Below are 13792 nucleotides of genomic sequence, written 5' to 3'. Positions count from 1 at the left end.
TGTATTACAGTCATATTATGGTATGATCATATTTCTGATCAAAACATTTTACTAAAATATTCGAAGAGCCAAAAATGTAGGGTGTCTATTTTTCTCTATTGGGAATCGGTTTGACTGTGAAAAATACAAATTTGCATACTAGATTGTGCGTTTTCAGTCAATTGTGGAGAACGTCTATCTAAACACACTCACTTTTGAGAAGGCTTTTTGTCTAGGAGGATAAAGCTTGATGAATCATGCAATAAGAGCAGGACTGTGTATTAGTAAGTAAACTGACTCTGTTTTAATTTCACTTTGACATACAGTGACATAAAGAAGCTACTCACAGAATCCGGATCTCTCTGGTGCTCAAGAAAAGCAGAGAACTCCACCAGTCTAAGTTTGGATGTGCCGATAGATCGGCCCTGCCAGGCGGGCATCGTGGGCGCCGGCGCTGTTGGGGGCTCATAACCTACACACACATACACACACACACACTGAATATTAGCTCTTCTAAACAAACAGAATGCTACATCTGAATGTGAATTAATCAAGAATGCATGGCAAACAATGACAGACATACTTGAGATTGTAGTTGTGACTGCTGGCTGGATGGGGTACGCTTGCTGAGCAAATGGCTTGATGCTAAGACATAGACAAAGAAGAATTAAGAACAGGAAAATGAGCAGCCTGAAGTTTAGCGGCACTACATACTGAAGAGATTAAGAGGGGTATACAGCAAAGAAGAAACAAAGCTGCACAAAGTATTTAAACTAGGATTCAATCCATCCCTGTTCTGGAATCTGCATTCACTAAATATTGGCTATAATCTAGGGCTTTTTGTGGCACATTAGTGGTAGAATTAAAGGATCTGTCTTGTAGTGTGCACTTGTCTTAAAGCAGCAGTAGATGCTCTAAACCAAACCAAACTTTTGATTATTATTTATTTTCATTTTTCATCTTAATAATACTAATAAATAAGTATAAAAATGTATATTATTACACAAAATAATATTAACAAATTTAATTTTGTTAATATAAAAAAAAAAAAAAAACACACCTAAGCATATGAGCAAGTTTGAGTCTAACCGGCCCATTATGGTAAGTGTAAGCAGTAAATTAATTGCTGAAGAATTAGCTGATGAAGAAGGTAAAGACAGTGGAGAAGATGTAGAAGGAAAGATGAAGAAGAAAAAGTGCAGAACAAGGAGAAAGTGAAGAATAAGGTGGTGATAAAGGAGGGGCAGAAGAAAGTGAGGAAGGTAAAGATAGTGGTGAAAAAGCAAGTGCAGAATTTGAAGATGGTGGTGGTGAAGAACAAGAAGGAAGAGGTGCAGAATATGGTGATGAAGAAGAAAAAGGTGAAGAACAAGGTAAAGAACAAGATGGGAGGAGGTGTAGAAAAGAAGGTGAAACGGTGGTGAAGAGGAAAAAGGAAGAAAAGAAAGTGAAGATGATCAGGGAGAAAGTGATGATGGTGGTGATGAAGAAAGTGAAGACAGCAACGGTGAAGAAGATGCAGAAAAGTTGGTGAAAAAGAAGTTTCTTACAATGAAGGTACAGAAGGTGAAGCAGCAGCAGAATAAGAATGTCTGATGTGCTTTTCAAGCACTGTAATAATAGGAAAAGCTTTAGTAAGCCAATGGGAGCAGATCTTCTAGTAGAGATACTCACTCTTGTGAGGATCCAGGCTGGCCCGTGGATATCATGCCCTGCCAAAACTAGAGAATTAGATAAATAAATAGACAACAAAACACAGCCTATCCACAGGCACACAAGTCTGTGCACTCTTGATACATCAGTTATCATGATAATTGAAAAATGAGGTGGACTATGTTGGATGCAGTCTAGTTTTCTTGAGTGTGGCATTAGTGGGCTTATCTGATGAAGGCAGGTGATGTGGGCATGGCTCTGAGGGTGTGTAATGGGATTGGAGCTGACGCAGGCAGCCTGGTGGCCAGCCATGTGGCTGAAATAAATGTACTGATAGGTGGGTGCCAGAGGGTGGTCTTACCCCTGCTGCTCCGGGGAAAGCAGGACGCGGGATGCCCGGAAGACCCAGCTTGTTGTGGATGGCGGTGGCAGAAACAATCTGCGCCGAGGACATGGAGGCCATACTCTGAAGAGCTTTGTCCTTCACACTCTGATCCTTCAATAACATTTTCAAAAGAAATCAGGATCCAGAAAGGGTTCAGACAAAGTGATGAAGGAGTTAAATGGTTTCTGCAACAACACGATTCGGTTCGGTATACACGTTTGTAGCACGGTTTTATCTCATGTCTAACAATACCAAAAGTCTGACACCACTAATGTAAATGCTTCTTGAATTGTTCTCTAATGACACTATTTATAACAAATTATAATACATTATCTAATTATAACAAAAATGTATACTACCAGTCATAAGTTTGGAATATACAGAGAGTAATTTAGTGAAATATTATTACAATTTAAAAGAATTGTTTTCCATTTTCAAAGCAGAATTTTCAGCAGCTATTTCTCCAGTCTTCAATGTCAGGAATCATTCTAATATGCAGATTGGGTGATCAATAAACACCTTACAATTAATGGTGAAATATTTTTTAGCTTCTTAATATTTTTGTAAATGGTGATAAAGTATACTACCATTCAAAATTTGTGAGTAAGATACAATATATATATATATATATATATATATATATATATATATATATATATATATATATAAAATTAAACAAATTAAAAAAATAAATAAAAATACATAAAAAATAAATATGTAAATAATACGTTTATTCAGCAATTTTGACAGTTGAATCTGCAAAAGGTTAATTATATTACGAAAATAAAAATGCATGTTATTTTATTCAGTACCGATAATTTACATAAAAGACATTTGCTTATAGTTCACAAAAGAAAATTAGAGATGCGTCGATATGAAAATTTTAGCAAATACAATAATTCTTTAAATATGAAAGCCGATAAATCTTAATCCTCATTTTTATATAATTTTTGAGAGCCTGATTACAAAAAAAGTCTCACCATTAAAAGCCATTAAACATGTCAAAATAAATCAAACATAAAGCAGCCTTACAAATAAATGAAATCATGCAAACAGGTCCATAGACAAAAAAATATTAATAAAAAATCTTGTGCCATGGATAAATTAAATGGAAAAGACTCTGCACAAACAATAATGAAATTATTTTAATTAAACCACATTGTTGATAAAATAATAAGATAAAAATAAAAGTGGGGGTAATTATTAATAATATATCAGTGATTTTGAATCATTTTTGGTCATGAAGTTGCAGCTCTGTTGTGAATAAGCTCTTCCAGTAACAACGCGCTTAAACACGGGCACACAAAGATCCCATAAAATTATTTAACTGTAATGTTCTCATTATATTATGACTTGCCCTGCACATGTTGCACTTTACTGTATTTAACTTTTCTAAGTGATTAATATTTCAAGCAATTAATAACCATCATGGCGAACAGTGTGCATCTGAAGTGTCTCTGCAGGAAAAAAAATATTATTTCTCGGCTTTAATATATAGGCAAAATGTTCTTATCGGTTCGATGACGATAACATTAAAATTTGGTCAGTACCAATATGGAAGCCGATATATAGTGCATTTCTAAAGAAAATAATAGCTACATTTATAAAAATGAAAAAGTATACATACACTTTATTCTTAATACTGTGTTGTTAAATGGATGATCCAAAGCAGTTTCTGCAGCTTAATGCATCGTTTTTCCTTTTGGAACATTAGTGAGCATTTGAACTTTTCGTAATAGCTGCATATGAATTCATCAGTTGTCCTCAGTGTGAAAAGATTGATCTCAAAATTATACAGTCATTGTTGGTAAGGGTTCAAATACGCAAAAGATGGAGAACTAAAGAATTGGTGCCCTCCAGAAGAATTTTTCTGAAAAACAGCGGGCAGTTTAACTGTTCAGGACAAACAAGGGACTGGTGAACAACTATCACAAAAAAAAAAAAAAAATCATCCATTTGTGGGACCTGAATGATGTTTCTGAAGAACAGCAGGCAGTTCAACTGTTATTTTAAAAAGTTTAACTATTATTTTCTCTTTTATGTGAAATATCTTTTTCAGATCTGTAATAAATAAAATAACATGCATTTTTTAGGATCCCTCTTATTTTGATTAAATAATTGTGTATGTAAGTGTATGTAAATTTTTGACCACAACTGTATATTTTTTATGATATATTAGATTCCAGTTTCTAATAAATGCTGTTCCTTTGAACATTTTATTTTATTCAAAAAAGTATCACAGTTTTCACAAAAAAATTAAGCAGCAATTATACTATTAGTAAAGTAAAACTATTAGTAAAAACTATTAATAGTTTTCAAAATCTATAATAACAAAAACCACTATTGATAACTGAGACTCAGTTGATAATAAGTAATCAGCATATTAGAATGGTTTTTGAATGATCATGGAACTCTGAAGACAGGAGTAATGACTGGTGAAAATTCAGCCTTGCCATCACAGGGAAAAAACAACAACTTCTGAATGGTAGTAAAAAGTGAAAATTATCTCCTCAACAGTTGGAGTGAAAGCTAAATTTATTTCAACTTTTCACTTAAATTGTTAGGTTAATTGTGAAAACTGGCTGCAATAATGACACTGATTAATGCCTTTCATTAATAGTCATCACAAAAATGGTGTAAAACCGAACTGAAACGGAATATAGAACCGTGATACAGACAATCACCCCCTGCAGTGAACACAGAATACAGGACAATAAAGCAGCCTGAGCCCACACCCACACACACACAAATCCACAGACAGAAAGCATGTTAAAAGATTTTTCAGAGCTATAAAGCCATTGATCTTAAGAGGAATGTGCTAGCATTAAAGACGAAAAGTCTGAAAAGAACGAAAGCTTCTAGCACAGAGCACAGGAGATGATGAAGTTTAATATCGAGCGCAAAGCTGAAAGAAAACTAAATCCAATGAGAACTGACCTCGATGTTATATATTATCCCGCAGCTCCTACATGTCTAATAAAATGCATTGTGTCTGTCAGGAACAAGGGTTAAGTAATACTAACTTTTCTTTTCTGCTGTGTGTAATGTTCTATTCTACAAGCTCCTATCAAGGTCATCAAACCGAGCCGAAACAGTACAGATGAATGCGTCAAAGAAAAGGGCCTGAAAGACATCACTTTCTCTTTTACACAACCTCCTTGTTATTTTCACAAGAAGGCTAAAGATGATCTCTCAGTATAGACTTTTAATAACACAAGGAATGCCCATGCCTAAAAGGGTTTCTAAAACTGGTTATTTAATTAATCGAGCTAAAGTGTTTAAGCCTAAACGTTACAAAGGCAAACATTCAACATGCAGACTGTATAGCGTGCACGACCGTAACAGGATGGAAGTCCTGCCTCTAAACACGTGAAACAGCCAGTGAACAGCATTGAAAAGGTTGCACAGGTTGAGGATAAACATGCTGGGAGCAGTGGCTAACGTATAGCTTAGAGAGAGGCAGAGCGGTTTAGAGCTCAAGCAGTTGTTTTGCAGCTGCTATACTGCAATGGCGACATGTCGATGCACAGTCGAGAGCACTGAGAACTCGTACTTACCATGCTTGTCACCTAAACGCAAACAGACAAGGTTTCATTGTCAATGTTCAATTTGCACTTTTTGGCAAGTTTAATTCAAACAGTCTACGTGGATGCTGAGAGATTTGTGTCAGGTCCACACATTTATAGAACTGATTTACAGATGTATTCCTGCTGAAAAGACCAGCATATGTTGTGTTTTGGATGCTGGTGTAGCACCAGGCTTTTTAAATAATTTAACTTAGATAGATTCCACCAGAAAGACCATGCTGGAAAATCTTCACCAACTAACACCATGTTCACACCTGCCACGTGGGACATGTCATGACATGCCAAAACTAGATTGTGTCTATTAAAATCAATGGTGCTGTCTACACTGCGAGTGCCTGATGTGGTGTGTCGCAATTCAGCTGACGGATGTCACATTTCTAACTTTGACATTGTGTATAGCTACAATAGTAATTTTATTTATTTAACAGTCATATATTGATGACTATTAAACATATTAATAATATGAAAAAAAATTAAAAAATAAAAAATAACTTGGCTTTTCGGCTGTCTCCATAAGCAAAGCTATTATTATATATATTTTTTAATTCAGTAAGAAAACAAAGTTATAGTTTCATTTTATTCCCAAAGTCTTAAGTTGATGTGCGTTTCTCAAAAGCATCATAAGCCAACTTTGGTCACACATGTAAGTTCACAGATTAGGCATTTCCTGAAACCATAGTTCCAACTAACTTTTGCAAACATATTGGAAAAACAACTTTCGATATGTGGTATGAAGCACAGTTTCGTGTTAGTATGATGTGGACTTATAATAATTCTCTTGAGCACAGTAATATGCTAACATGCAGCACATTCTATACATTCAATTTCATTTGAAAAAACAATATGTACACATTTCAATCAATATATTTTAGCACGTCAACAATCAGCACCATTTTTAAAGAGTGCATATGTGTAGAAATGCATAAGGGAACCCAGGAGTACAACACAAAAGGGAACCCGCAATGAATCAAACATCAAATCAAGCAAAACCTGATGGATTAATAGTGAAGTAGTCCTAAGATAACATGTTCATTACAGCAGCATTTCAGAGAAATTACGTATACTGTGGAGAAAGCTGCTGAATAAATACAGTGAACACCATTTACAGTACATAAGCTTTCTTTTTTTATTAATGAATGAACTATATACATTAATTATGAATTGATGAATTAGCAGAAGGCGACCAATATATTATACAGTTTCAGGAAATAGTCACAACTAGTTAGTTAAAAGCAGGTCAGGTCATTTGGTTCAAAAACATTTTTTGTAATGCTGGTTGAAAGTCTCTTCACATACCGAAAGCAATCCTTAAGTTAATTGATCTAAATGTATTTATTTGTAATGATATCATCTGCGGAAGGTGTAGGACCATAAAATGGTCATCCAATCATTTCCCTCAAACCGAGGGCTGTCCTACCTGCCTTTCAACATATGTATTTGCACACCTCCATGCACGTTCCATTATGAGCTTTGTGCTGTAGTATTTTCTCACCAGTGAATGAGACATGAGGTGATCTGACAGCATTGAATTCAACCCTCCAACAATGCCATCTCTCATCATGTCACTGTTTAGCCTCTGCTCGGTCATGTGTTTTGGAGGAGGCATGGCTTTGGAGAGTGATTATGCAGGCAGGGTGGAATCTTATGCTTTTAAAGCTAGCTTGCTATTGCAAACCTCTCCAAAATAGCCTACCCTAGCTTTTATTTCTTCAAAAATGCATTGTAGTATCAGCAGGTGAACATGGTGCTGAGCAGTACATAACTAGTCCTACCCAGCATAAACTAGAACTGAAATATCGGTCCATGCTGGTCTTTTCAGCAGTGATATAACACATGGACTGAAATGTTGGTTTTAGATTCAAGGAAATATTACTAATTTTGATTATGACCAAATTGTCAATTCAGTAATGAAAAAGACCTTTTTTTAAATGTATAATTATGATTTTAGTCATATCCTTCCCATGACATGCTAAGCCCTCTGAAGTCACACCGCACATGCTAATAGTTAAACCAAGATTAAGGACTCAGTGTGAGCGCTGGTCAAGCAGATGAACTGCAGAAAGCATCTTTGGGAAAGATTTATAGCTGATAATATGGCAGTTTGAGATCACTGTGGCTAGGGTTTCATTACAGACCAGCTCAAAGAGTGGCACCATAATGACAGTCATTTCAGTCAACATGTCTCAGATAAGAGCACACTGGGCAGGTTTACTATAATGCTATGCTGCAAATGGCAGGAGGAAGCTCAAATTCTTCCCCGCTCCTGATTTCTAATTTGCTTTAGATGAGAGTAGACAGAGACCCATACAAAAGCTGGCTGTTTTAACTCAGGTAGCCGCCAGTGTCCCTGAAAGACCAGCCATTCATGGCGGAAATGCACACAGATGCTCCACTAGGCACACAGACACACACACACACACTCTTACACACGCACACAAATGGGGGAGTCATTAATCTATCTGAGTAAACTGGGAACTGTGGAAAAGTGTGCTGGTCAAAAGGAGTTAGTCATCACCTCACAAAAAGAAAGAGAAAGAAACAGAAGGAGACAGAGAAGTCAGACCAACCTCAAGGTCCTTTCAGTAAACACAGACATTAGGAAACGACCCTTGCAGATGTATCTTAAATGACAGGTCAATTTATTATCAGATTATCCCTTCCACAAAAGGCCCCTCTTTTTGTAAGCCGCAGCCTTTGTGGATGAGATGCATTTGATGTAAGGTGATTATATGCTACACACTTTGCTGTTTATATGACTGAATCACACAGGGGGGGTGACGATTGGAAATGGTGGGAGAGAATTGGGGGAGGGGGGGGGTGATTTCAGTAGTTTCATTAATGCAGCATGAGAAAAGCGTTTGACGGCCAGTGGGTTATAGAAAAAAAAAGCCAAGAGAAAGAGCGAGAAGAGAGGGGAACGCCACAAAAAGCATCTGAGTGACAGCCCTAATGGGTCTCTTTGGTCCAGACTTCTTGTGCAGAGCGTTTGGGAAGAACAGATGACCTCATTAAACTCCAGGAGAGATAAAGGCAAAGCAGTGCAGGTTTTACTCTAGACTGTGATCTTCCTGTAGTCATGTGGCCGCTTGTGTTGTTTAAGCAGTGACCACAATCCCGCTGAACTCTGACCTCCAGCTCTAAGCCACTCTCACCAGCTGAAAGCGTACTGCCAGCACGAGACAACACTCCACACACGACACAAACATGCCAAACAAGACACACAGAAAGACATTCATATAACCAGCAAAGTGCACTGTGCTTCTGAGGCTTTGTTTCGTCATATAATGGTTTTCAAATGTTTATATCACACATCTTTAAAGGACTTTTTTTATTCGTCTCATGATAGTTGCATTTGCAGAGGCAACTATAGCTAGTTGATTTACCTGAAAGGGATGTAAAACCTTTCAAAACATTCTTGTTTTTTGAGCATCCTGACATAGTACCACTGAATGAACCAATAGTGTCGGTTTGGGGGCATGTATTTTTGTTTGCCTGACCAATGGCATTTTGTGAAGACAGTGGCATAGAAATAAGATTTCACCTTTCATATTAAACTTTTACTATGATTAGAATCAAAATTAATTGCAAAGATTCTACTTAACTAAAACTAAGATTTACCAAAATAAAAAAGCTAAAATGAACTAAATTAAAATGAAAACTAGAAAAACATCGTTGTTACTTGAAATAAAATTATATATATATATGGAGCTTTTATTATGTAACATATGCTTGTTTATTAATAAAGTCCATTTAGTAATTTATTAACTTTCATAAATTAATTAATAATTTAACTTTTTTTTTTGTCTTTCTACAAAGATGGAACCTACAGATTTAGTTTGTGAACTTCTAAAAATACTGTCCCCAAAATTACAGGGATAGAAAACTGATTTATAAAACCTCAGTTCCAATTTGGTGAGCAGCAAAATTGTGCTGCATTATGGAACAAATTTAATAGATGCCTTTGCTCTCCAGAGCGATTGAATTTCACATCCATATTAATTTCCAAAGTATATGCTGCTTTTCAGGTCTGCGGCATGTGCCGACAGTTCCTACACTCCTGCTATATTTAACCAGGAGCCGCCGTGGGACCTTTAGCGATAGACTCAGAGCACACGCACTTAGTGGTCAATGAGAGACAGAGGCCAAAGCGGCCAGGAAAACAGACAAGCGTAAAAGGAGGATGCACATCCGGGACGGGGTAGAGGCACTGAATTATGTATGCTAAACAGGCCGTCACATGCGAGGGATCTAAGTTACAGAAATTAGAGCAACAAGGCATTCATAGGAAACAGGAAGTGAGACGCATGGCAACCACAAGCCCAAAAGCAGAAAAGCGCATACCTTTAGCTTGGAATGAAATTCGCGAGATTTCCTTCTGGCAAGAACCTGAATGTGACTAGACACCTGCGGGGTAGGGGAGGGGAGGAAAACAAAGGAACAGCCTGTAACCATGGCGATGAAAAGCCCCCCTGCAACTGGGCAGAGCCAGACGTACCTTGATGGCAGCTTGGATTTCTCGAACTTTCTTTCTTGCTAAGACCTGTATGTGACTAGACACCTCCGTTTTTCAAAACGAAACAAGAAAAGCAAAAAGAAAAAGCAATAAAGAATTACAGACATTTTTAACAGGCATAACATTTGAGGAGGGCCTTCGTAAAAAGGAAAGCGTGGCCAAGCCGACAGCCGCCCAGCGCACCGGCCCGCTCAACTCCTCACTTAAGTGAGCTGATTAAGGAGAATGCAGGCTTCTTAAGCACATTTAGAGAGCGCAGATGTGATCTTCTGTGTGCTGAATGAGAATGGCTACGTCTAGTATTCTTCGGGGAGGAGAGCGAGAGCGGCTGCGCGGGCCCCGGGGCCCTTTAAAAGCCGCTCTGCATATTCCACCAAGTCAGAGTTCTGTTTGTGAATTATGTACTAATGGTGCATTAATAGTCATGTGAGGTGGGAGGTTGTGTGATGTTGTAGAGAAGCTCTGCTGTTCCTCGTCTTAATCAGGCCAATCACACACAAGTGGTTGTTGAGCGGGCCTTGCGCTCGACGCCGTGTGTTAATGAGGTCGGTGGTCTCCGGAGGCTCGCCACTCTCGACTCTCCAGCCTGGCAAAGTCACATTTACACATATCTCAGCAGCACAAGTGGCCCTTTAACCTTTCCAAATTAATTACAACAATCACTTCAATGGTTCAGGCTCAGCCAAATGAAATTACAATGGGATTGTTGTGATGTTTCAGCGTTTGGGTCGATTTCTGGACCTCTCAGTTTCCTGCGAGTTTAACAGGTGTCAATCTTTTATAATATCATACACATAGATTTATGTACGTTTTTTTTCTATCATTGATAGGTATGTTCTGGGTTACAAACAATTTACGCTCTGTCAACATAATCTGTGGGGTGCTGCAGATTACAAAGCCTAATGATTAAAATCCAATGTTTACTGCACCTTGCACTTTTTAATTGGAAGTTCTGAATTAAAATGCAGAAAAGTTTCTGCACTTACATGAACTAGTTGTAGCAAATATGGTCATTTATATAGTCCTAGACAATATAAATAATATACTTTACAGTATAGATCCATAAGTTAACGTCAACTAATAATAAGCAATGCATGTGTTACAGAGTTTACTAATCTTTGCTATCATTATTTAATAACAATACAAATGTTCATTGTTACTTTATGTTAGCTCAGGTCCAATAAGAATAGTGTATTAGTAAATACTGAAATTAACAGTAATATTAAGTACTTTTTTAGTACATTGTTGTACTAATGTACTTCAGGTCCATTTGAAATATCAACAGGTACAATTTAGATTTTAATAATGTATTACTAAATAATGAAATTAACACTATTTCATTGTTAGTGAAACCTTATTGTAAAGGGTTAACAATATTTGACCACTCAAAATTGTTTATTTTAGACGTTTAGTGAGACATGTAAAGCTTAAGTTAACATACTTAAATTAGCGTGATCATTTAGATATTGTGCTGCTAAATCACTTAAGGGGATTCACTGTTACACTTCTTGTTTGTTTGAGTGATCAGAAAGTGGCCTGGATACTACATAACCCGGAATATTCATATATCTAATTTAAAACAAAAGATGTCTTGAATCACATTCCCTGTCTGCTGTAGTAAATCTAGCTGTTAAAGCTTTGAGACAGAGCCATCTAAGCACGGCCCACTGAAGTGTTACTGCTGCACGAGCTCATATAGATCAACATCACAAATTACATTAGTCCAAAAAAACAAAAAACAAACAATTCATGGATTTAAAAAGACATTTCAGTTCTGAACAGTCCATTTGTGTAAAAACACGTCTATTTAATCTTATTCATTTATATATTTTTTAAATAATCATTTTAAAATAGTGATGATTTGTGATTGCTATTGTGTGAGTGAGTGTCTTGGCCATAACTGTTCAGCAGCGTGTTCTCATACAGCTGAATGAAACACTTGCCGGCTGAGCCCAGCATTCAAGGTCCATCTCTTCTACAATTACATTAGCGTTCTTGCACCCAGCCTGAACATGCTGCAAAGCTCCATGCTACTGCATGAGTGGCTATGTGTGTATGTGTGTGTGTGTGTGTGTGTGTGTGTGTGTGTGTGTGTGTGTGCGTGTGCGTGCATTGTATTAACCTATGTTTATGTGTGTGTATGAGCAGGGGTGGGCGATATAAAAAAATAAAAAATAAAACATTAGAAATTAGTCAAGAGAATTGGTTTTCCAATCACTTCAGCCGCCTAGATGTGCAGTAAAAGACGGAAGATGTCCCACTTGTTAATTTATTCTATTTCCAACACATCTTAGGTTTTTCTGAATATGTGTTCTATTATACAACCAAATACAGGAGCAAACCATTCATTTTTCAGTCAAGCTTTACAGGGCACACACACTTTCTATTCAGTAGATCTGACTGAATACAGACATTTTTAGCACTTCAGTTGTCAATTTTATAATATTTTTTTTCTAAATTTTGCAATTTAGATGACTGAGCAATATATATATATATATATATATTTTTTTTTTCCTGTAAAAATATATACAGTGTGTAAAGAACATGATAAAAAAAATAATTTTAAGAACACTGTAATAGACATTTTTCCTTACATCGCCCATCCCTAAGTGGGAGTATGTCTTTATTTCTGCTGGTCATTGTGTGAGCTGTAAGATTTCTTCCTGCAAAAGCTTGGAGAGCAGGTGCATTCAACAGTACTGGCCTTCCTGTTCAGTGACATGCATGCAAGAACAAGGATTCTCTTACCTGTTTCCTTGTCCTTGTCTTCCCAGTTCTGAGTTTAATGTATCTGGCAATCAGCTCATTCCGACCTATGGAAAGACAATAGATGAGATGTGTTAATGTAAAAACTTTGGAAATGGGATACTTTCAATTTAACCTAATCAAAGCAGGAATGCATGGCCTTGAGTTCGTATGCATGAGCCAAAATTTCTATAGCCTCAGTTCCCACCACATTAGTAACATGTAGCAATCTTAACTCCATTGAATCAACAAACATGACTAATTTAAATGAAAACTTGGCCGCGCGTGCTATTTACATTAAAATAGCCCAACAACTCTACAGCCTTTCAATTAAATCTAATTTAATCCCAGTATTTTCAAAGCCTCATGCTATGAAAAGAAACAGATCCAGTCTTTCATATGGTTAAAGCACGTAATGGCATAGGAACCATACCTATTCATTTAACACACTACTGTTCGCACTAAATAATAATTAAAGCATGGGTTTGTAGTGATCTCCAATTAATGGCAGCTCTACACATTCTTGCGCCCTCGGCACTGCTCTAATTACTGATGCTAGGCACAATGACCCCTGCTTAGCCTTTTCATGTGATAATAACATACCCCAAAACTATTACGCAAATTACAGGTAAAGAGCCACTCTAATTATGTGTCCAGCTTTAGCCAACGGTTGCCACAGAGCTCTTGTTTTTTTATCATTTTTGTTTTGTTAATAAAACTAGCTTTTTAAACAGCAGCCGCAGAATTGATCAAGCTGCAATTTACCTCGTGTCCACCTAATTTACATTGGAACCACATTAAACTGTATTTACTGCAAAATATAATTAGCATAAAGTAAAAAGAATACTAAATAGAAACATGAGATAGAAACACATGTCGGTTTGTTGTACATATGTAAATATATAAAAAATACTGAGAGACTGATTAAGT

General features: G+C 36.7%; 1 protein-coding gene across 6 annotated transcripts in view; it reads right to left on the bottom strand.

The window, feature by feature from the left end:
• Positions 1-13792, bottom strand: part of LOC132110415 (transcriptional enhancer factor TEF-1-like) — a 78606-nt gene that overhangs the window by 7095 nt on the left and 57719 nt on the right. For 4 of the 6 annotated variants that reach the window (XM_059517014.1, XM_059516997.1, XM_059517023.1 and 1 more), the window contains 7 exons: positions 12866-12930; positions 10100-10162; positions 9946-10008; positions 1994-2128; positions 1654-1700; positions 563-624; positions 327-451 (listed from right to left, as the gene is read on the bottom strand). In XM_059517014.1, the coding sequence (XP_059372997.1) occupies positions 327-451; positions 563-624; positions 1654-1700; positions 1994-2128; positions 9946-10008; positions 10100-10162; positions 12866-12930 (560 nt within the window). The remainder of the gene's footprint in view (positions 1-326; positions 452-562; positions 625-1653; positions 1701-1993; positions 2129-9945; positions 10009-10099; positions 10163-12865; positions 12931-13792) is intronic. The other 2 variants (XM_059517030.1, XM_059517039.1) reach the window with 2 other exon arrangements.

Source organism: Carassius carassius, chromosome 2 (assembly GCF_963082965.1).
Source record: "Carassius carassius chromosome 2, fCarCar2.1, whole genome shotgun sequence".
Classification (NCBI taxonomy): Eukaryota; Metazoa; Chordata; class Actinopteri; order Cypriniformes; family Cyprinidae; genus Carassius; species Carassius carassius.
This window is presented reverse-complemented; position numbering and strand designations above follow the sequence as displayed.